The 23,675-nt window shown below is 34.3% G+C and overlaps 2 protein-coding genes across 3 annotated transcripts; one reads left to right on the forward strand and one right to left on the reverse strand.

The window, feature by feature from the left end:
- Positions 1-9,802: 9,802 nt before the first annotated feature.
- On the reverse strand, positions 9,803-11,431 carry LOC127075897 (uncharacterized). 2 transcript variants are annotated; one of them, XM_051017404.1, is made up of 4 exons: positions 11,118-11,431; positions 10,803-10,949; positions 10,023-10,181; positions 9,803-9,934 (listed from the first exon to the last, which is right to left on the reverse strand). In XM_051017404.1, exons 1-3 carry the CDS (start codon positions 11,376-11,378, stop codon positions 10,038-10,040), a joined length of 552 nt encoding a protein of 183 aa, XP_050873361.1. In that variant the 5' UTR covers positions 11,379-11,431; the 3' UTR covers positions 9,803-9,934; positions 10,023-10,037. The 2 variants fall into 2 exon arrangements, with proteins under 2 accessions (XP_050873361.1, XP_050873360.1); XM_051017403.1 differs by having other exon boundaries at positions 9,803-10,181.
- Positions 11,432-21,208: 9,777 nt separating this feature from the next.
- On the forward strand, positions 21,209-23,003 carry LOC127135633 (elicitor-responsive protein 3). The gene is made up of 5 exons (XM_051062295.1): positions 21,209-21,321; positions 21,454-21,519; positions 21,647-21,773; positions 22,402-22,519; positions 22,675-23,003. The coding sequence occupies exons 1-5, from the start codon at positions 21,255-21,257 to the stop codon at positions 22,684-22,686; spliced, it is 390 nt and encodes a 129-aa protein (XP_050918252.1). The 5' UTR covers positions 21,209-21,254; the 3' UTR covers positions 22,687-23,003.
- Positions 23,004-23,675: the final 672 nt, after the last annotated feature.

Genomic DNA, 23,675 nt, shown 5'->3' on the forward strand with positions numbered 1-23,675 from the left:
GTCTTAATGCTTTAATGTTATCCTACTTCACAACAAAGCTCGATTACTGATACTTTAAGAATAATGTCCTTATGTTTAATGGAATCTATTGATTAAGTGACACTTGATACATTAAAAGGACTAGCTATTCTAGGGATTTTATTAAACAAACATAATAAAGAAAAAAGCTTTTATTATTAATAAATAATTCGACACAAGTATCAGAAGTATTGGCCTCTAGGGCTTACACCAACAAAAACCTCCATAAAAAATCATTAGAACCCAAAACAAATCACTTGAGTAAGCTGTGAACTAATATGTGCCCACCTAATAAGGGTTTTTTTGTTCGGTTTTTATGGGCCACAGACGGGCCAACCTTTTTGTCCAGCCTAAAAGCATCAGTGTAACACTTATATGATACTAATATGAATTTGATATTTTTTATTTCTAATATGTACCATAAGTTATGGGAATTTTTTTAATGCATCATATATGTTACTTAGGCACCACGTGAAAATACTTAAATGCCCCCAGATTCTAGAGATGCGTCTCCTGATGCACTCCATTATGAGTTAACGTGAAATATCTCGGAGATGCATCTTCAAACGTATTTTGGAGATGCATATTCGAAATGTATTAGAGCTTAAATCACGCTATAACCCTTCTTCTTCCTCATTTCTGAAAATACTCAAAACTCTCTTCAAACTCTAAAAAAAATTCATTACCAAGTCCAAAATAAATAAATAAACAAGCTAAAAGGATCTTCAATCAACATCTGAAACATCATCCAACACTGAAGCAATGTGAAAATTTGTAAGTTTTTGATGTTTTGATAAGCTTTTTTGAGTTTTATGAGTTTTGTGCAAACGAGTAGAAAATGATGATTTAAGTATCAAATGAGTAGGAAATGCAAAAATATTAGTTTATGCATGTTGTAAAATACTATTGTTTGTTGAAAATCAAGATCTAACTGATTATTTTGAGGTTTACATTTTTGCGTTGCCTCCATTGATGAACTGAAGAGTTGTAGAAAATTTCAGAGATTCATCTCTGGAATTTTTTAACGCTTGGTTTCATTTTACCCGGAGATGCATCTCCGTAAAATAACAGTCTATTTTTTTAATTTTATTTTCTTGTTTGTAGTGTTGCTTACTTGTACTAATTGTCTGGTTTACTTTAACTTACTTGCATTATGGCTGATAGACACGATAGGCTGAGGCACATGACGATTGAACATCATGCATCAGTGTAGTGGGAGAAGAGTTAGGTTTCAGAGGCTTCTGTTCACTTTGGCCATGCAGAGACATCTACTTTTGGGGCTCATGCTTCTCCATCTTCTTCTTCCCATAGGAGACGGGTTTCACCAACCGGGGCATCACGCCCTCCATCCTCTCGCAGGCGTCAGGTTTCACCTATTCATGCGCCAGAGGTACCTGAGTCACCGGTGGTACTAGAGGCACCAGTGCCACCTCCGATCCATGATGCTTCTGAGCCAGTGCCACCTCCTACTATTGATGTTGTTGAGCCAGTGCCACCTCTCGATGGTGAGTCTATTGAGGATGCTAAGCCAAAGCCATTTGGAGGAGGCCGTATAGAGTTGTCACTACTTCCTTTATACCCATACCATACTGGCAAACATATTTGGGATGAATAGGTAGCATTAATTAGATTCACTCTTTTTAATTTACGTTTATTTAAATTTACATGTTTTTGACACTAATTTATTATTCTACAGGACCGTGATCCGCTGAAGATTATTAACCATGGGCGGAAGATTACTAGCTTGCCTCAGCCGAATAAGGAGTGGTTTCAGGAAGCTTTGTCCTTATCTGGATGCTTAATGAATTTGTGGAGTGATGGCACACCAAGACCTCATCATTTTATCTCCCTCTTAGTGAGACGTCTATAACACTAGACAATGTGTCGTGTTTGCTACATCTTCCGGTTAGGGGGAAATTTCTAGTTCATGGGAGGATTAGCAAATACGAGGCACTCGAGATGGTGGTAGACTATCTGGGAGTTGACCCAACAGATGTGATGGCGGAGATGAATAAAACCAGGGGGCTGATGTTAGGTTTGGATTCCTGAAAAGGGTATATACAAACGAGCTCCAGAGAGCTAAGGAGGCTAGAGGCGATGACGAGCAGGTGGGGCTCCATAAAGCGTATGTTATGAGAGAATACCTGCTATATTTGGTTGACACTATGATTTTTATGGACAAGAGTTCCACTTGTATAAATGTCGTCTACCTACGGTACTTTGAGGATTTCTAAAGGATCCATGAGTACAACTAGGGGGCCGCTTGTTTGGTCTACATACTCGAAGTTATTAGAGGGTTGTAGGTGGAAGACGAAGCAGGTCACCGGAAACATCACACTACTGACGATAATATTTGTTGATCTTTTCATGTTTTTGTGTTATTTTCATTTCATCTTTGCAACGCCATTATCGATGATTCCTGTGTTCCATACTTTTCAGACCTGGATCCTTCATCACTTCCCGTGCATCTTCGGTTGGGTGAGTGTACCGACTTACACAGAGGATAGGGCGCATGCTACTGCATTTGTCCCGCTCAGAGGGAACTAGGCGACATAGTCGTTCAGAGTGTATCCTGACCGCTTGGTTTCCCAGGACATGCACTTCAACATCTATGTTTATCACTATGAGACGCAGCCATTTGACGATATAATTCTCTACTCTGGATGATTGGCTTAAGGATCATGTCTCACTTCTCCCCATCTTCCCGAGAGTGTTATATGTCAGTTCGGCTACACTCAGACTATTCCCAGACACCCTATTGTCTTTGCTCCTCCTACTTTGACACGTAGACATATGGATGTCGTGTTTGATGATTATGAGAGTCATATGATACTAGAAGAGGCACGAAGTACCATAGTTAAAAGCGATTGGATCTAAGTCGACAGGTATATAAGGTGGTTCTTTAGGGTATCACATCTGTATATGGTGTTGGCTACTCTAGGAAATTAGTCTAGGCTGACTCATCGGGAGATACTAGAGGAGGAGCAGATATAGTTAGATCATGTTAAGGATGTCTTGACTAGATTTCATCATATATTGGAGATTATCCAGGAAGGCATTGACAGAGGTATCTTCCCTGATGAGTCTGATGTGAGGCAGGTCCTAGATGCCATCGTGAAGGAGGCACATGGGACATTGATGTACCTGAGGAGCTAGAGGACGCAGATGAGATGTAGTCCAACATACATAGTAGTGCAATAGTATATAGTAGTTGCACTTTGGATTCATTATGGATTGTATTTTATTTTCATCTCATGTTATTTTATCGTTGTTTTCGACTTTATTTATATATGATATTTTTGGACCATCTGGATTTATATATGTCATTTTTTGCACATCGATTGTATGGTTTAAATTTTGTCACATAGCATGATACATAACGCTTATAAATTTTCATCTGAATAAACATAAACACAATATAACATGAACTATTTTGTTCTAATAGGTTACAGAGATGTATCTCCATAAAATAAATGGAGATGCATCTCCGGTACAATAAACGTACAAAATGACTTCTAACTATGATGTATGGAATATGTTTTAAATTGTTGTGAAAATGCATCTCTGGTTCATTTAGCGTATCAACGTGCATCCAAAGATGCATCTCCAAAATTTTGGGGCATTTTAGTATTTTCATGTCGTGTACTAGTAATATATATATATATTGAATTAAGAAATTCCCTAAGTTATCTAATCCAATTATAATTTAAGTCATCTTAAAATATTCTCACCAATACTTCTCAGACACATTTTTGACATTTCTTTTTAGTTAGTCTATTAAGAGACCTCTATCATCATCTGATTGTTATATAGTCTAACTATCTTGTTAGGTCAAATTAAGCCTAATTATAATATCAACCATCCATAAAAAGAAAATATACTTCTCACATATTATGTGTTTATGATTTAGATAAAAATATATCATAATAATCACTTTTCTCAAACTGAAAACAAAAGAAAACTTCATAAGGGTAAAAATGGTTTATATAGAATATTTTTATAAGCTTTATATAGAATGTTAATATTATCTTTATGAAATTCTGGTATCAGATATGAGATGTCGAAGGTAATGTCACGACACTAATATCTGAACAATATAAACAGGATAAAAGATAAAGAACAGTAATACAAGTGACATAAACAATTGTTAACCCAGTTCGGTGCAAACTCACCTACGTCTGGGGGCTACCAAGCCAGGAAGGAAATCCACTAAATAGAATTAGTTCAAAGACTCTCAGTAAACAACTTCAAGTTACATTCTTTTCACCTAATCTCTACCCGTGTGACTTCTATCTAAGAACTCCTAGATATGAGATCTTACTCACTCCCCCTCAATCACAGCAGTGATGTAAAACCAAATATTACAATGAAAAGAAGACACTCTTTAAGAACACATACTTGATCTTGCTTAAAAGCTTCAATCAAGTAGACATACACTCATGCTTCAAAGGTTAGAGTGGACAAATTACAACTCAAAAATCAGTCCAATTCAATCATCTATGGATGAATGAATGGCTTACAATACACACGACCACACAAGACTAAAACCCTTATTCTCTCTCAATATTTTGTTCGTTATTTCATGTGTATTAAAACCAGGTTTTCCATGCCCTTTATATAGAAGTGTTTGGCTGGGCTTGGACATCATAAAACCCTAAAACTATTTTCCATTCATATCTTCTCATGACAACTGATTATATCTCGTTGGAAAATAAGTCAATCTGTTTGTAATTACTGCTTGAATGACGCATTCAATCATCTCATCAATCACACATAGATTAGCATAAAAAACGCAATCACACAATACATAACATTTAAACTGAATGTTCTGTATACATATGTCATGACATCGGGTCTGACATCTCAGTAAAATCCTGCATATTCACATTTTAAACACCCTGCAAGTACATGTTATCTCATGTCAAGACAACACTTGTGACAACTTGTGAACACTCTAGGGTTTACCAAAATTGTTGCCAACATATAGAACCAACACTTTGTAGCAAGCACATTTCCCCGTGTCATTCATATAATTTAAAAAAAAACATTTTGTGATGTGTTTTACACATATGTAATGTTTTTTTTGGAAATGCTATTTTCATTTTTGGTGGTGCCTTTCACACCTTGAAAACTCGAAAATGTTTTTTATGCGTTTGAAGATGCACCCAAAATCACATTAATCTTTGCCTTTTTGAGACTCACCCAATTTCGGGAAAAAAAGATCCGGAGATACATCTATGTATCTTATTTAGGTGTATCCAATGATGCATTTTCGAAATAACCTATGCACTTAATTATTGTGTTTTAATTCACTGAGATAGTTAAATGAACGACTAAATGATATTTTTGGAGATTCATATCCGAAAATGACCAGCGGGAAATTGGATAAAACCAACCTTGTATACTCTTCTTCTTCATACTTAAACAACAATCCATTTTCAAAACCCTTAAAAAGTTTCTTTCATTCTCAATCATCTATTCAACACCAAAATATCATTTTTGTATTTTTATCACATCAAAGGGAGACAAAAGCTGGAATTTCATGTAAAGATCCTTCATTCCTTGCGTTAATCTTGTTTTTAAGTTGAAAAACGAACGTTGAGTCCAGATATGCACCTCTAGACGAAGTTAGGTGTGTTCAGGATGTGTATCTCTGAATGGTCATGTTAGTTTGATTTCTAACACTGTTTTTCTATTATTTATGGTATTAGATAAGGTGCATCCATATATGTTTCCCAAAGCTATTGTGAGTGTGGATGTTAAACCGGTCAAACTAAAGCATGATATTAAACTGGATTAAGTGAATGATGATGTTAAACAGGACGAATTGAAAGATAATATTAAATCGGGTGCTCGATCGATTGAGGTCGAGGTAGATGTTCATGTATAATTTACAAATAAAGAAGTGTTTATTGTTCGTGAACATATGCTACAATGGGTCCATAGGGAGGCCGGCAAATTGGGGTTTGGAGTTGTAATCGGAAGGTCTGACAATGGTTAAGATAAAAGACAAGCATTTGTAAAAATAATATGTGAAAGAAGTGGCATATACCAACCAAAAATTAGGAAGTTAAAACGAGATGACACTGGAACAAGGAAATGTGAGTATCTATTTAAGTTGCACGGATACCATATGGCGGATGAGACATGAAAATTTAATGTGATTTCCGGTATATATATATCATGCTTTAAATGACAAGCTAGTCGGTCATCCCATTGTATATATCCTTATTCTGGAGGGGAGGGAACTTGTTCAGACATGACATTAAACATGGTGGTGTAGAAAACATACTCAAATATTTGAAATGGAACATACCTTTAAATGTTTTAAATATCAAGCAAATATAACACATGCATGCTCGAGATAACAAGGCCATAAGAGGATCAAAGTGTGAGATGCAACAACTCTTGAAGCTTTTGGATGATGACCTCTATGTTTCGAGGTACATAGTTTGTAGGCATAAAGTCATTGTTCGAGATATATTTTGATTTATCCTGATTCCCTAAAATTGTTTAACACCTTTCCCTTCGTGCTCATAATTGACTCAATATACAAAAGAAACAAGTATAGACTTCCACTCCTAGAAATCGTTGGTGTTACTTCTACGGAGATGACTTATTCATTCGGATTTTGTATTTTTGGAATCATAAAAAGAAGACAACGTTACATGGGCTTTGGAAATATGCAAGACTATGTTGAAGGACCAAAAAAATATGCCACAAGTCATAATCACCAATCGCGACACCGCACTGATGAATTCGGTTGCAACGGTGTTTCCTACATCATCCGCATTATTTTGTAAGTATCACATAACCAAAAATGTAAGAAGCCGAGTAAAACCCGTGGTTGGCACTAAACAAGTCAAACATGTAGATGTAAAATGTATCAAACCTGGTGTGGTGGTGGAAAATATAATGGATGCATGGAATTTTATAATAAATTCTTCCACAGAAGAATTAATTGCTAACTTTGTTCTACATTCCAGGAGTGTGTGTGCGGTATATCCAGATTTGCTAAAATATTTTGAAGGCACTATATTGGATCAGGTTAAAGAGAAAATTGTTTGTGCTTAGACCGACCAGGTTCGATACTTTGGCAATACAACAACTAACAAAGTTGAATATGCACATGCTAGACTGAAGAATTGGTTGGGAAACAGTAAATGTGTTTTTTGTCGAGATTGAGACGTCGTGAACCAATTTCCCTGAAACCAATATAATGAGATACATACATTTTTTGGTGATTCAAAGACAATATCCTTTATTCACAGTTGGTTGACAATGTATCTCAGGCGGATTTACATTTTATTTTTCCCGAAGCCAAGCAAGCATATAAAATAGGTTTAGATAGCTCAAAGTGTAGATGTACACTTAGGAAGACTTACGGTATTCCATGTGCTTGTTTAATTTCAAATAATATGAAGCTTGAAAAACCAATATGTATGGATGAAGTTTGCACTCATTGGAAAATGCTTCATTTTGATGATGGTGGTGTGATGAAGGATGACAAATCAAACATATCTATCATGACCGAGTGAGAAATGATCCAAGAGAGATTCATGAAAGCTAATGACATGATGAAATTGCACATCAAAGAGCAACTGAGCAAGATTGCATATCCAAAAACAACGGATTTGAAACCACCGTTGAAACCGGTTAAAACAAAGGGTGCCCCTAAAAAGGTCAAACTGACACAAAATGAGAACTCCATGAGACTGTCTCCTTTATACTTTGAACATGTTGACTCACACTTTTCGAATTCTCCGACTCTAATATCACAAAAGAGTGTTTTCAAGGGTGCTCGCATTAGCAAACCACCTCATCCACATCCGTTACCAAAAATCAAATACATTAAAGAGATGTCGCTTTTTATGCACAAATACATTGAGCGGATTGCAGACGTCGGAGGTGACGATAACTATGGTTTTCGAGCTATTTCGGGTTTGCTCAATAAGGGAGAGGACAACTACCAATTTGTTCGGCGTTATCTTATACAAGAGATGAAGACACATATGAAATCATACACAAAGCTATATGGAAACAAAGCAAATTACGATGCAATTCTCAATGCTCTAGTTCCTTGTCTTACGAGTCCGACTCCGTTTGAAAAATGGACGTGCTTCCTGGAAATGGGACACCTTATAGAAATTTCTTATGATAAGGTGTATATTGCTTTAACACAATATGGTTTCTCATAAACATTCTTTCCACTTAGGAGTCAGTCACCTCAAAATCCATCTGAACGCATCATGTGTATTGGTTGACTACAAAAAAAACATTTTGTTCAGGTTTATTTGAAACAGATATGTCCTATACAAAAGACATCACTATAGTGGACGACACATTTCACATAAGATGCCGAAACTTGCTCGGATCATTTTTTAGAAAGGATGGAAGAATTCACCAAGTTGAACGGCATTAAAAGAGAAGAAAATAAGGGAAAATCGAATAATGAACCACCAATAGATTTAGGCAGTGACATGTTTTGATGCGTTTTAGTTGTAACCTAACAATGTAACACATTCTTTGTATGCAACACACTGCATAAAGTTGGAAAATTGAATGGTATTTTTTGGACAATTTTTGTCTTTTGAAATTATGCAATGCATAATCAATTGGTTTTGTACTACATAACTTTTGGGTGGATCCGGAGATGCATCTACGGACCCACCTTCTAATTATTTAAAAAAAAAATAGGGTCTGTACGGACATGCATCTCTGGATAAACCCTTATTTTTCGAAATAAAAAGGCGGATCTGGATATCTATCTTCGAAGTCTTTCCTGCATATATGATCGTGTTTGCAAGGTCTTTATTGCTCTACAACTTCTATAAACAGGGTCTCTCATTCCATTTTCTTTACACAGACCAGAATGACTACATATCCCCATCTTGCATTTGTGTATTTCAAAGGCGCAAAACCCCCACTTCAATTTCGGGTCTGCAAGGACATACTTCTCGTCGATCTGAAAATCAAAGTGGATACTCTCATGCGATATCCAAAAAAAATTTAGAGTTGTCAAACTCGAGTACCATTCACCCTCGATTGACAATGAAAGGAAGATATGGTTCACCATGCTTGAACTGAAGACGAGTGATAACTTGAAGGTTATGTGGAGTATCTTTTACTGTCACTCAGCAAATGGTCTGATTGAAGTGGATGCGACGATTCAAAGATCAGCCGAAGAAATTATAAGAATGTTGTAATGTCCTGAACCACCTGTTTTAAATGACAGTAATGTTAAATTTATGTAATCTTTATCTATGTAATATTTATTTTAATGTTCATTATGCCATTGTTTCTGTCTGTTCCTGTTTTGAATTAACAGAACATATTCTGAAGATACATCTCCGAAAAGCTCACAAGCTAATGAACTAATGGGAGTTATGGAGATACATCCCCAAATCAATTTTTTGTACATACGAAGATGCATCTCCATATCAAATTTTAATGGTATAAGGGTATCTCACCATTTTCGTCTAATATTATGTGACAAAGGTGCGTCCAGAGATGCATTTCCGAATGTTGGAGACACTTTTGTCTTTTCACGATGGTGGGAGAGACCCCTAAGAGTAGAAAGAGCAATTCCCTCTTTTACAGTATTGCACTGGGCAAATTTTTTACAATATTCATGTATGTCTAACAAGCTTTTCTATCAAAAATCAAAACTAGCTTGGTTGTGATGCATGCCACGGTGGATTTTTTTTCCTAGTAAAAATCAGGTACCCATTACAAACATTTGGAAATATTAAATTCTCAGAGTCGAAGAAAATCACAATCACAATGAACGACAAAACTCTTTCTCATAAGAATTTAATATTGTTGCGTGTCCAGAGTATTTAAAATCAAAATATTTGATTAATTTAGAAGAGATCTCTTCCCTCCCATGCTCTTGAATATGCCAAAGCGAATAAGCCTATACATATATTTATGATAAGAATCAGCCTAATTAATTTACAGAATTTTGTTATTATTACATACATTAAATGGAACTGCAGAATCACCAGAAAGGTAAGTGATCATAAGCTAGAAACCGGCATGTTAAAGAAGGTAGCATGAGAAAAATAAAGCAAATTCCCAGTTTTCTTCAATTTGAATTCAAGTGCAACTACAGTCAAATTTCTTCCACTCTTCACCACAGACGCATGAGCTACCACTTCTTCCTGCACATGCATATAGTGCAAATTCCATTCATTCAGTGTTCAAGCATGAAGACAAGTTGGTGCATCATATGAATAAGGAGCATGATGATCTAAAGTAGCTTGCATCACAAGTAAACTCAGCAAAGGCCTAAGATATCAGTTGTAATAACTTGTAACATCCATCAAAATTCAATTACAGCAGTTAGTTATGATTGTATGTGATTAGAGTTAAATAGCTTAGGATGTACTCCACTTTGAACTAGTATAAAGGTGGAATACTGATTTCTCTGATTCTCTCTTGTTTTCCAATTCTCAATAATCCAAAATATCATTTAATTCATTGAAGTGTGTTTGTGTCAGTGTTCTTGTACCTCTGGAAAAAAAATGTGTCTGAAAAAAATGTGTTTGTGTACAAATCCGACACCGACACTTCTTATTATGTTTAATTTTCTTTTTCAAATGATTATCGGTGTGGAGGTTTTAGTATCAGTGTCATGTTTCTTGTGTCTGAGCTTCATAGACAGACCAGAAGCTTCATAGTAACTAACATAAGGTGAAAACATTGCAAACTTGAAAACAAACACAAGCTAGTATTGACATGGACATCATAGGAAAGAGTCATTTACGAAAACAAGAACTCACATTTGCTGGAGTGGCAGAGAGGTAAGAAATGCTAATTTCCCCAAGAAAAAGTTGTTTGTCATCAGCAACTACAGTTCTAGCACAAGCAGTTGCCAAAACCTGAACCAAGGATCCAACAGTCCCTCCATGCAGTGTTCCATAGCTATTCTGCAATTCCAGCAAAGTAAGAAAACTCAAATCTCCACACACAATCGCATAATTAGCTCCACATTGATCAACAAAGAGTAAATCAGTGGAACTTATCCATGGAATATTGAAATTCATACAACATAGCATAAAGTAAAAAATCGAAAGATAGAGAGGAAATGAGGTTACACAGAGAGGTGGTTTAGCGACAACAGTACAAGAGATTCGGCCAGGTTGGATTTGATCGACTTTGATGAAATTCCGAAGGAAAGAGTCGAAAAAACCATCGGTGTTACAGTTTTCAGGAAAGGGAGCGCCGATACTCATACGCTTAGCAAACTTTAGAGTCTCGGAAACGTGTTTTGGATCCATTTCCGGATATATTAGAAACGACGGAATTTTGGGCACAGTGGTGGTGGTGGTGGTGGAGAGAGAAGGTTTAGTAGCCATGGTCGTTGACTTTTTTTATCTGATGGGACTAATCCACTCTGTAATCTTTTAGTTAGTTGCTTCATTTGAAATTAGTTATGTTAATTTTGAATAAAATATATATTTTCATATAAAAATAATTTAAGTATTTATAAAATATTTATAACCAGATGTATATTTTTTCCCTCAAATAGTATTCGTATTTAGTGAAATAGTTAAATAAGTTGAAAAATAATAAATAAAAATATATTAATAAAGAAGATTAAATGATACATTGATACTGAATCGTAAATAATCCGAGACATATAAATATTACAAAAGTGATATTTATTATAATGAGATTAGGTGAATATTATTTTATGAGATTAAAAATAGTGCATTATCGATATAAATTATTTTTACACAATCGTCTAATAGAATTATAATGTTATATCATGTCATATCAATTTTTTAAAATTAAACGTGTGATTTATCAGGATACATATCTCTTATTAATTAACGGTATAAAAATATTTTATATGTGTATATTTTTTTTCCTATTTTATTTAGTGTAATCAATAATATAATAAGATGTGTATAAGTCGGTGATAGGGAGTTTTGCCATTAATATGTTGGTTTAGAGATTTTGTTCTCTTATTCTTCCAATTAAACTTGTCGCCTTTCAATTTTTTATTGATTAAAAGTGTTGAATATTTTTCTCACATGCGGAAAATTTACTAGAACTTTTAGAAAAATAAGGTAAAATCATCTTAATATTAGAATTTTAAAAAAATTCGATAGTTTATATTAAGATCTATATAGAAATGAAACTAACATAATTAAATTTTTTTTATAAATTCGATATGTTTTGATATTTTTTAGATTTTTCAAAATCCGATAGTTCATATTCGATAAATCAATAAAAAAAGTTAATAATATCAGACTTTTCAAAAAAATTGTACTTTTTAAGATAATTGAAAAAAGTAAAAACAAATATAAAATCATAATTTGTGCTTCAAAAATCTATGATTTATGTCAAATATTTGAAAAAAAAATGTAATAAAAATATGAATTTGATCTGGGTCAACCATATTAAACTCGAGTTCCGACTGGCCACTCTAAAGAAGCTGCAATTCTTTCAGAACATTCTCAACACACGAGAGATACCCTACTGATAAGTACAGAGGATTCAAACTTCAAGTACATCAAATGACTCTCTACGATTCGCACCTAACAAATATCAGGTATTTATTTCCTCTCCACTATATATTGAAAGCGCGACAAATTAGGTATTCAATTTCAATTCACTCTCTTTCCTCACACAGTGACTTGAGAGTTGGAGTGCCAACTTTGCAGGTCAATCCCCTTTCCGTCTTATCGGAAGCTTAGATTTGTTGTTATCTTCGAGCCTTACTTTGTTTCTGGTTCCAGTATGGAACAATGGTGTTATATGTGAGAATCGACTTTTGATTCCCACATTTTTCTATGTCTCACGTTCGCTCTTCGATTCGTCAATTCGAAACCTTTTTAATTCATCAGATCAAGAGCTATTGAAATCGAACACGAAGATCCTCCGTGTTCGGTCCAATTAAGTAGCATATCAACTATGATTTATTAAATTACCAAATCTTTAATTTCTACTCTCATCGGTCATGGATGGATCCAGAGCTACTCACTCCGCCACAACACGAGAAGTTGTCTCCGTTGCCGCAGCTCAAACAACAATCAATCAACTACCTCCACCTCCTCTGCAAGGTGTTATGAATCTAGGAAAAGATGTTTCGTTACATCCAGATCTACTACATGCTCCTCAAATAGCTAGAATTGTCAAAGCGCCTCTGATTGGACCTTTGATTGTGCCGCCACTTTCACAAATTGAAACATTACCTAGTTTCCAACTATTGCGAGCTAACATTGGGTTGCAAGGCGCCAACGAATTATTGAAGAATATGTACAACATTGTTCGACAACAGAAATCACTGGTAATAGAGGAAAGGTTGCTTCGTCTCAAAGAAAGAGTACACAATGCGCTTCCACAAAGGAACATCGTTCAAGAGGCTATATCAAGGAGAACTCAAACCTCCATTTCTGAGACGACCAACACAAGGAAAGATGAAGCTCTTAACTCATAAATTAATAGAAAAACAAGAAGTTCCAGAGTCCTTCCTAAAGCCCCGAGTGAGATCGAGGCAGCCACACTCCTTCCCTGGAACAAGCAAAAAATTATCCACCAAAGAATTAGCATAAGCATCCTATGTGCGTCCGTATTTTGGATAAGAGAATATCGAAATCCATGGAGAAGCCTCCCAATCTGAGCGAATAAAATAGAAAGGAATATTTGGACGAGCATGTCCAACTTGTCAATGATCGATTGAATTACTTCAGCGTTAACGAAGGCTCCAAATGCAAGTTGTTCGCATTAACTCTGGTTGGGTCGACCAAGATAATAACGCCTTCTATAGGATCATCCATTCAAATTGAAGCTAGGTAGGAAAGGAATGTGAACCACACCGAAAATGTTGAGCATGGCTCAATCTTACATGATCCTAGAGGAAAAGATGAATACCCGATTCGACAATCCCGCCTCTGTCGATGCTAAACTCTAGCCGCCCGATAAGAAATGAGTCATATCAGCGGAAGGATGAGTTTGACCAGGAAATGTAGGGCCGATACAACAAATACATGTCGTTGAATGCATCACGGGAAAATATCTTCCAAGACTGTGCTAACACAAAGTTCTGGAAGAGAGGAATCATAACCCTCTTTCCCATCCGAGAGTCATCCAGAACGGACACGACCAAGGGTTGTCTCTTCCATAAGGGACATGACCATAACATTGATTACTGCATCAAGCTGAAGGATCTTATTGAGGGATGGATCAAGAGATACTGATTTTCTGAGTACGTGAAGGGAGGAAAAAGAGAAATTAAATATTTGCCCAAGGGGAAATCTCCCTCAAATTCTACCGACATTGGGACTACCAACATTGGTCACCACCAATGTTGATCACAAGGGAGAAAAAAGAATTTATCAAGCACTCTAGTGAGACCAAGGATAAGCCAACACAGCGGAAATGAATGTGACTTCCTTAATCGGCCAACACAAAAGCATGGGCATCCATCCCCTAAAAAATGGTTAAGTAAACAAAGAGAAAACAAGAAGAAGAAGTGGTGTCTATCCCGCTTGGTTATCTTTTCTTTATTATTCACATTGTATGATATGTTTGTACCATCGTCGTCCTCGTATGTAGGATTAATTCTCAAGTATGAATGAAATATTACAAGTTCTGATATATTCATTTCTTTATGATTGTGTACAGTAACAACAATTTTGGGGTACAATTGAAGGAGTCGAGGCCCCAACGCAAAACTCAAAGGTGTTGTCACAAATGCCACGTGTGTGCGACTAGAGAAATCAATTACCCACATTGTAAGAGCACACACAAATAAAATAAGGGGTGTTTCTGTAAATGCCACGTTGTGCAACTTCAATAATCAATTTCCTACATATTAAAGCACACACAAATAACATCAGAGGTGCTGTCGCAAACGCCACACACGTGCAAATACACAATAAATTCCCCACAATATAAAGCACTAGAAATAATGATCCACCCCCTCTCGTAGGTAGCCACTCTAGAGGCAACGATAGGTTGGCCATACATTGACCTCGGACCAGGTTTTCACTTGGGCAGGGGAAGGGGAAACGATCATTGGCCGTGAACGACCCCATAGATGTCCAACAAACTTTAAGGGAAAACCTTGTAAGTCTACATGGAATTTGGAACTCAGCTTTCAGAATCATACAAACATACTTGAATAGATAAAATCAAAAACTTATATATTTCCCCATTGGAAAAGTACTTTACACACATTATGTAACGCCCCGGTTTTATTTAAATTATTTTTCGTAATTTAATTATGTGATAGTTGTGGTTGTGTTGTGTTGATTGGTGTTTTATGTGTTGTGTTACCCTTGGTGTGGGATAGTTGCATTAGAATTATAGAAATTAAGGTATTGGGGAGTGTGTGAGCAAAAGTGTAGAAATGATGGTGTGGTGAGTAAAACTAATTAATTATATTAGTTATTATTTAGTTAATTAGTTAATATTAGTTGAATATTAATTTAATTAGCTAATTGAGTAGATTATTATTATTATTATTATTTAATAGGTGGAAATTAATGATAATAGTAATAAGTTAATAAAATAATTAGAGGTATTATTATTTGTTATTATTCTATTTAGTGTAATTAGTAAATAATAAGAGTTATAATAAAAATAAAAAAAAGGGATAGTGGGAGAGAAATAGAGAACATGTAACAATTGAAAGAAAATAGAAGAAACTGAGAAAGGGAGAAGAATAGGCTAGGGATCAAGAGGAGAATTCACTATTGTTGAAGGTCAAATAATCAATTGCTATGAACTCTAAGGTAAATGTGGGATTCTGATTATCTAAGGGTTAACATGATGATGGTGGGAAGATTATGCCATGTAGGTTTTGTTCTCTTCTTCTCTATATTCATGATCATTGTGATAATTGGTAATTGTTGAATTGATCAATTACTTGTTGAATTGTGTGTGTGGTATGATGATGTTGTGACTGATGTTGGAATGATGAATTGTTGCAATTGTTGTTGTTGGAATCATAAAATTTGGTGGGGTTGTATGATGTCAATGTTGTGTGATTCATTACTGAGGTGTGTCATGTATTATGTTGAAAAAGATATGAACCGATGATTGAAAATAATGAAATTGATGTTATAGTTAAGTAGGGTTGTTGATCCATGATTACATGAAGAAATAGATGGGATTAAATGATGTTGTTGATTCCAATATGTGATATAATGTGAATTTGTTGTTTTAATCATTGAATAATTATAGTATGTTGAGTTTTGAAATAAGAGATTTTTACGGAATCGAAATCGGAGGTCCGAAAAGTCTCAAACGGCGGAAAAAAACAAAATCTGCATTCTAAAGGTCCATAGAGAACGCCATTAACCCATGGCGAACGCCATGAAGCCCATGGTGGTGGGCGCCATGCCTGTGACGCTTCTCCATTGCGTCCAGGCAAATTTGGGTTCCAACACATTTTTAATCATAACGTTTGTTTCGAGTGTCTAATTCGAGTGTCGCTTTCGAAGCGTCGGAAAATTGAGAGCGTGTAATTTCATTTAAAATTGATTTCAGTACCTGAAAATGAATATTTTTATGTGCGATTGTGTTGAAATGCATTGTAATATTTATGTGGTGGTGTGACATAACCCTAAATGTATTGTTATTATATGTTGATGTTGTTGAGTTGTATAACATCTGTTTGATGCATGATGGTCAGTATTGACGGTGTACATTGACTATGGTGGTGGGTCATTGTGTATGATGTTGTTGTTGCATGTATAATATGTTGCATGCATTCATGTTGTTGGATAAATAGTCTGTTGTTGTTGAGCCTTAAATCCCATTGTATGGATTGGGCCAGTAGTTGATTTCGGAGGTGATGGAATCAATAAGTCGTTATCGGAGGTGATGGTAACGAATTAGTGGCTTTGATCCTAGGAGGTGAGGATCGAAGCGGTGAACCTGAGTGTTCACGTATTGGTACCACATGCTTTGAGTCAAATTATTGAGTCTCATTGCATTGCACATTGGTTGCATTTGGTATTGTGTTGGATGGTTGATTCTGTTGTTATCATGTCAAATAGTAAGAAATGACGTTGTTATTGCTGTTGCTTTGCAGGTTGTTGCTCAGGATGTGCAGAATCAGCCTAATGCTGGTGGGAACGACGAGTTCCGACATTTAGGAAGTTCTAGAGGAATAATCCGCCTACTTTCAAGGGTAGGTACGATCCTGATGGAGCGCACACTTGGCCCAGGGAGATTGAGAGGATTTTCAGAGTGATGATTGCTCTAAAGCACAGAAGGCGTGGTTCGATACGCACATGTTAGCTGAGGAAGCTGATGACTGATGGATCAACACTCTTTAGGTGTTGGATGCTACAGCTGAAGTTATAACTTGGGTTGTGTTCCGCAAGGAATTTATGAGAAAGTACTTTCTTGAGGATGTTCGTGGGAAGAAGGAGATTGAGTTTCTAGAGCTGAAGTAGGGTAACTTGTCGGTTACTGAGTATGCTTTCAGATTTGTGGAACTTGCTAAGTTCTACACTCATTACAGTGAGGTGACTGCTAAGTTCTCAAAGTGTATTAAATTCGAGAATGGTTTGCGTCCTGAAATTAAGCAGGCAATTAGATACCAACAGATAAGGAGGTTCCCAAAGTTGGTGAACAACTGTAGAATTTATGAGGATGATAGTAATGCTCGGTCGGCTCAATACAAGGGGTTGAGCGAGAGAAGAGGAAAGCAGAATTTGAACTGTGGGAACTTGATGTTATCTTAGGGATAAACTGGTTGGAGTTAAATCATGTTCATATCAATTGTTATAACAATTCGGTGCGGTTTCTTACTCCTTGTGAGGAGGAAGAAGCTTGTTTCTTGTCTGCTAGAGAGTTGAAGGAGCTTTTGTAAGAGGAAGCTCAGATGTTTGTGTTGTTTGCGACCATTATCTACTAAGAGTCAGGCGGTGATTGATGAATTGCAGGTAATGCATAATTTTCCTAAGGTGTTTTTAGATGACATTTCAGATGTACCACTAGAGAGAGGTGGATTTTTCACAAACATTTAAGTCTCAATAAAATACCTTATTTGAATAAAAGTAATGTGGCGAAAATCTCCCTTATAACATGAGCTCAAAACATCAAGAGAATAACACACGACTCTCGATTAGCAAAACACAAACTGAATAAAATAATCAAACATTCCCAACCCCGATGTTACAGGATCATAGCAAGACTTCTAAAATAACGGTGAAACTAAACGAAGTAACTCCATGGCCTAACTTCCACTTACATCAATAAACTCTACTCTTGAGTATTTGCAAGATATCCATCATGGACAACATCAAAGCAAAAGGGGTGATAAACAACAAACCAATATAAATAGTGTAAAGAATACTAAGGTAGAGAATACACAACAAACACACATTCATCAATAACATGTTCTCACACCCAAATCAAGATAACATTGACACAATCATATCTAGTTATCAACATCATGAACAATCAACTACATATGTCATCATGTATGCAAATGTACTCCATAACTGACTCATTATGCATGTGGTACCATTCATGATCATAGAGGTTCATCTTGCTCCCGATCTCCACCATAGGATCAGAGCACGTCAAATCGTTACCATCACCATATGTAACACTTCACTGATTCCCACCCGAAACTGGCTACTCACTCTCGATCTCCATTGTAGGACCAGAGCACACCAAAGTTCGTTACCATCACCATAAGTAATTCTTCATAGATTTCCACCTAAAATCGGATACTCGCTCTTGATCCCCATCATAGGACCATAGCACGCCAAATTTGGATCGAAACCCGTAGACCATTATGCATGACTCTCAACAACATGCATTATCATAAAATGTTTCACCAAAGGATCCCCAAACACATCTCATCATTTATGCATCACATCATTCACCATAAGCAGCAATCAATTAATTTTACAACATCAATAATCAATGACAAACAACGACAACTCATCAAACATGACTTCATATGCATTCACTCATGTTACTTCACCAAAACAACAATACATCGTCGTATAAACATAAATATTCGCTAACCGATCACACAAGTCAGCAAAAACATGTACATAGTAGGTACAAAATTATATTTCAAACATTTCACCAAGTATCGCCATGTGATAGTTATGCACGTTAGCTTTCCAACGCTTTAGACCACGTCTTGTTCCGAGTTATGTAACTCAAGTTATGATAAAAATAGTTTGAACGAAAAATCAGCATTTCAACATTGTTTCTCTTCGATGAGGAAAGCCTTGCTCGCTAATCAAAGTCGCTCTTGCTAAGCAAACTCGTCCAGACCTGCAAAATGCATAATTGCGAATTTCACTGTCGAAGGCCTTTTGGACCTCCGATTTTGATTCCGTAGAAACCTCTAATCTCAGACTTCTACATACTACAATTATTCAATGATTAAAAATAGAAAATTCACATTATATCACATATTGACATCAACAAAACCATTTAATTTCACAAATTCATGTTTACCCTAAACCTTCCAAGCCCTCAAACATGGTGGAAAACATCAATATCTCAAAAAAGAAAACTGTACACATATAGGCACATAAAATTCATCATTGAAAACAACCAACAACATCAAAATATCATAGAAATTCAGAATCATTCACATCCCAATTACCCTAAAGAGAGTAAGGACCTCTCATCTCTACCCTTCATGCAATACATCTAGATTGATAGTCTTTTCTTCCCCTTACCTTAGATTTCCATTAATTGATGATGAATTGGATAACTTCTATGAGTTCCCTCTCTAATTTTTTAGCTTTTGCTCTTTCTCTCCCTTTTGCCTCTTTTCTACGTATATCATATGTTTTCTCTAAAACCTAGTTTTCTCCATATTTTTAGAATATATAGTCCTCCATCACTTTGTTTAATTATGAAAATTTCCCAACTCATTACTAATTTATCTATTCTCTTCACCTATTTCCCTCAATCTTCACAAATGGTCCAATCATATCATTTTACTATTTATTTAATAAATTCAAATAAAACACTATTTATTCTAATAATTAATTAAAATTCTAATAACTTCTAAACCAATAAATCAACCTCTTACTCTCTTCATATCTCTATTCTAAGGATACTTACCCCAAAAATTCCAGAACAATAATTTAAAAACACCAATTAATCAAATAAAATTTTAAATAATTAAATTAAATTAATTAATCGAATTTTGGGTGTTACACTTTCCATTACAACGTACTTTGGAGGCAATTATTATGGGTCAACCACATGTGGAAGGATAGAAAAGTTCAGTCATGAGAAGATCCGTTCCAAGAGCAAATGTACCAAGACATTAAAGACTCAAGGTACCCTCAACCATGAAACTTGCATTCGATCCTCACCCTCTGGCAATCGTCCACCGTCAAATATGAGTGGAAGATCCTTTGTACAAGGCGCAAGATCACACACAATGATTTTAACCATCCACACTATATAAAACCTAACACACGCATGATCACATATGACGCTTTTAACCGCCCAATGCTTTCACACACGACGTTTTGCTAAGTCATATATCATGAAGGTCTAAAACAAAATAATGTGTCAGCCACCTAGGCGTTTTTGTGAAGTCTTATATCACGAAAGTTTAAAATGAAAGATGTTTCAATTTTAAAGTTGGAATCACAACTTATTTTTTTACATGGATAAAACAAAAGTCGCCACATAGCGAAGAAAAAATATTTTTTTATCCTTAGTTTAATCTTCAAAATAGTTTCTCTAAAATAAAAATAAAGGTTAAAAATAAATATTATTTAAAGGCTAAACTAAACGTTTGTGATTTTTATATTAAATTCTTTTTCCAAATAATCTAGAGATTGAAATTCACTCTTTAAATATGCATAATTTCGTAAGTTTTTAAATTTTTCTTATTTAAAAAAAAATTATGTTATTTCTTTTTACATAAAATATTCATTTTATTATATACTTTAACCTTCAATACACAATCTTGAAATCATTAACTACTAGTTGACTTGACTAGAAAAGAATGAATTCATTTAAGACACTAAGCTACTTTTGGAAGTTTAATTTGAAGATAGACCATGTATGGTAAATTTAAAAAAGGAAAAACAATATCCTTGAGATAGACACATATTAAATGAATTTGATACTCAACTTTTCTTTTCTTTTTCTGACCAAAAAGTTAATACTCAACTTGTATATATAGAGAGACAATGGTTTCAAGAAAATTTAACAAAACTATATTGTAAGAGATTTATTTGTAATTGTTGAAATTAATCTATTTCTCAAAGATGCCTCGTGGAACACTTCATGTTAATTTGATATGTGCTAAAGGCCTTAGCAACAATGATTTTCTCAGTAAGTAATACTCAAATTTTAATTACTTTATTTTACTGAATTTCTTATAAATATTTTAATCCATTTTAACAAATCAAATTAGTCAAATTATTTTTCATTGGATTGATTTTTATTTCTTGATAAAAAAAACAGCCAATGTAGATCCTTATGTTATTCTCACATATCGGTCACAGGAGCACAAAAGCAGTGTGTCACAAGGTGAAATTTCTGTTTCTTTTAATTTTTTATTTTATTTTTTCTTACTATAATATATATTCTTTTATTTGTTTTTTAACATAATATTCTACTTAATTGTATTTGGTACCTTATTTTCAATATGTAACAGGTGCTGGATCCAACCCAAAGTGGAATGAGGTATTTCTTTTTACAGTTTCTGATGATGTTTGTGAAATTGATATGAAATTAATGGATGAAGATAGTTTTACTCAAGATGATTTTCTTGGCAGGGCAATGTGAGTTTATTTTTCATTTAAACTAACTTTATTAATCATTAGTGCATGTATATATACCTTAAATATAAAATAAAAACTATTAACTTTAAAGTGATTTATATGTTATTAATTGAATGATATAAGATTCATTTGTTACAACTTTTTAAAATAATTTTTATAATATTATATATTTTTGTTAAAAAAATTAAAAGAGAATTTTAAAAAAAAAATCAAAAGAAAAATTCGTCTAAATGACTTTTTATAGATGATAAAATTTTAAAAATAAATAAAATGATAAACTATTTTTAATAAAATATTATAAAGTTATATTTAAAAATATATATTTTTATTATGTTAAAATCTCTAATAAAAAATATTTGGATATCAAAAATATTAAGTTCAATCTAATATCTATTATTTTTGAGTAATGTCTCATAAAAAATATTTTTAAAATCTATACTAAATTGGTTAATAATTAAAAAAAATAAAAATTATAATGAAAATGAAAGTTGAAAATAACACTCTCTTACATTAGTTTTACAAATATGATCATTATTAATGAGGCATAATAAATAACAATAATAATCCTATATAAAGTAGACAACATTGATGAACTAAAAGATTACTAACATTCATTTTTCATGTGCAGAATTCCTTTCCATTCAGTGTTTTATGAGGGTATCATCCCAACAGCTGTTTACAGTGTAGTTAATGACAATAAAGAATATTGTGGAGAAATTCATGTGGCTTTCACTTTTACTCCTGAGGTAATTCATATTCATATATACATTTAACCATTAAATAAAAAAATGTACATTTATATTTTTATCATGTTTTAAAATAAATGTTATTAATATATAGTTTTCTTTATTGAATACATGTCATTTAACAATTCAATTACTTATTATTTGTGTATGAGAAGGAATGTTTGTGATGCGATCCAACTCTCATAGAAGACTCGAGTAAAATTAAGATGAGATAAAAGAGCAAGGCTCAAGTAAAGTTAAGCATATCTGAAAGCGTTTAGGGTGGATGAAGGATTATCATGTTTACATATATGATTTTTGTAATTTTATATTATTTCTATTCAACAATTGATGCTAGTTTGTTATGTGTTGTTAAGGGCCAATAAAATATTATGTGATCATTCACTCTTGAGAGAATTTATGTGGATCGATATATTTTAGTTAGATGATAGGAAGTGATGTGGGGTTTTCAGTTGTCTTTTTATTAGATTAGTCGTTTATTTCATATATCTAGTACAAAGCTTATAATATTAACACATTATAACTAACATGATGAATTACATAATGGAAATACAAACATACAAGATAATTCATTGCATTCCTTTAATCTAACCGTGATAATCCTTCATCCACTTTAGACGCTTTGTGATATGCTTTATTTTTCTCGGGTCTTATTTTTTGGCCTTATCTTATAACTCTTATAGTGATTCCACTTTATTTTTTTTTGTTGGTTCTTTCATGCAAGAGTTAGATTGTATCACTCTCATAGTTTTAATTTGGGGATCGTCTAAGTTGTCTCAAGTTTTTGGAGGTTCTATATAGGTTAGGAACATTTTAACCATGATAAAATAATTAAAGGCTCTGTTTAGTCACAATTTAATCTAAAAAATATTTTATGAGATCCTATTTAACTATAATATAACTCTGACAAATTTAAGGTCATGTGCGGTAACCCATCATGCACGTCCTTAAAGACGGTTACGGGGATTGTTCTTCCCACCCTTAGTGAAGAGCCACCCTTAAGAAACTCGTAAATGTCCTTGAAATAGTACATAATACATAAGTTAACCTCTTTATTTATTGATTGAAGGGTGAGTATGTAGGTTAAATTACATATTAACTCTTGGACACATTTTGAACTCATTAAAGTGTGTTTATTACATAACTCAGTTGATAT

The sequence above is a fragment of the Lathyrus oleraceus genome, chromosome 4, assembly GCF_024323335.1.
Source record: "Lathyrus oleraceus cultivar Zhongwan6 chromosome 4, CAAS_Psat_ZW6_1.0, whole genome shotgun sequence".
Lineage (NCBI taxonomy): Eukaryota > Viridiplantae > Streptophyta > Magnoliopsida > Fabales > Fabaceae > Lathyrus > Lathyrus oleraceus.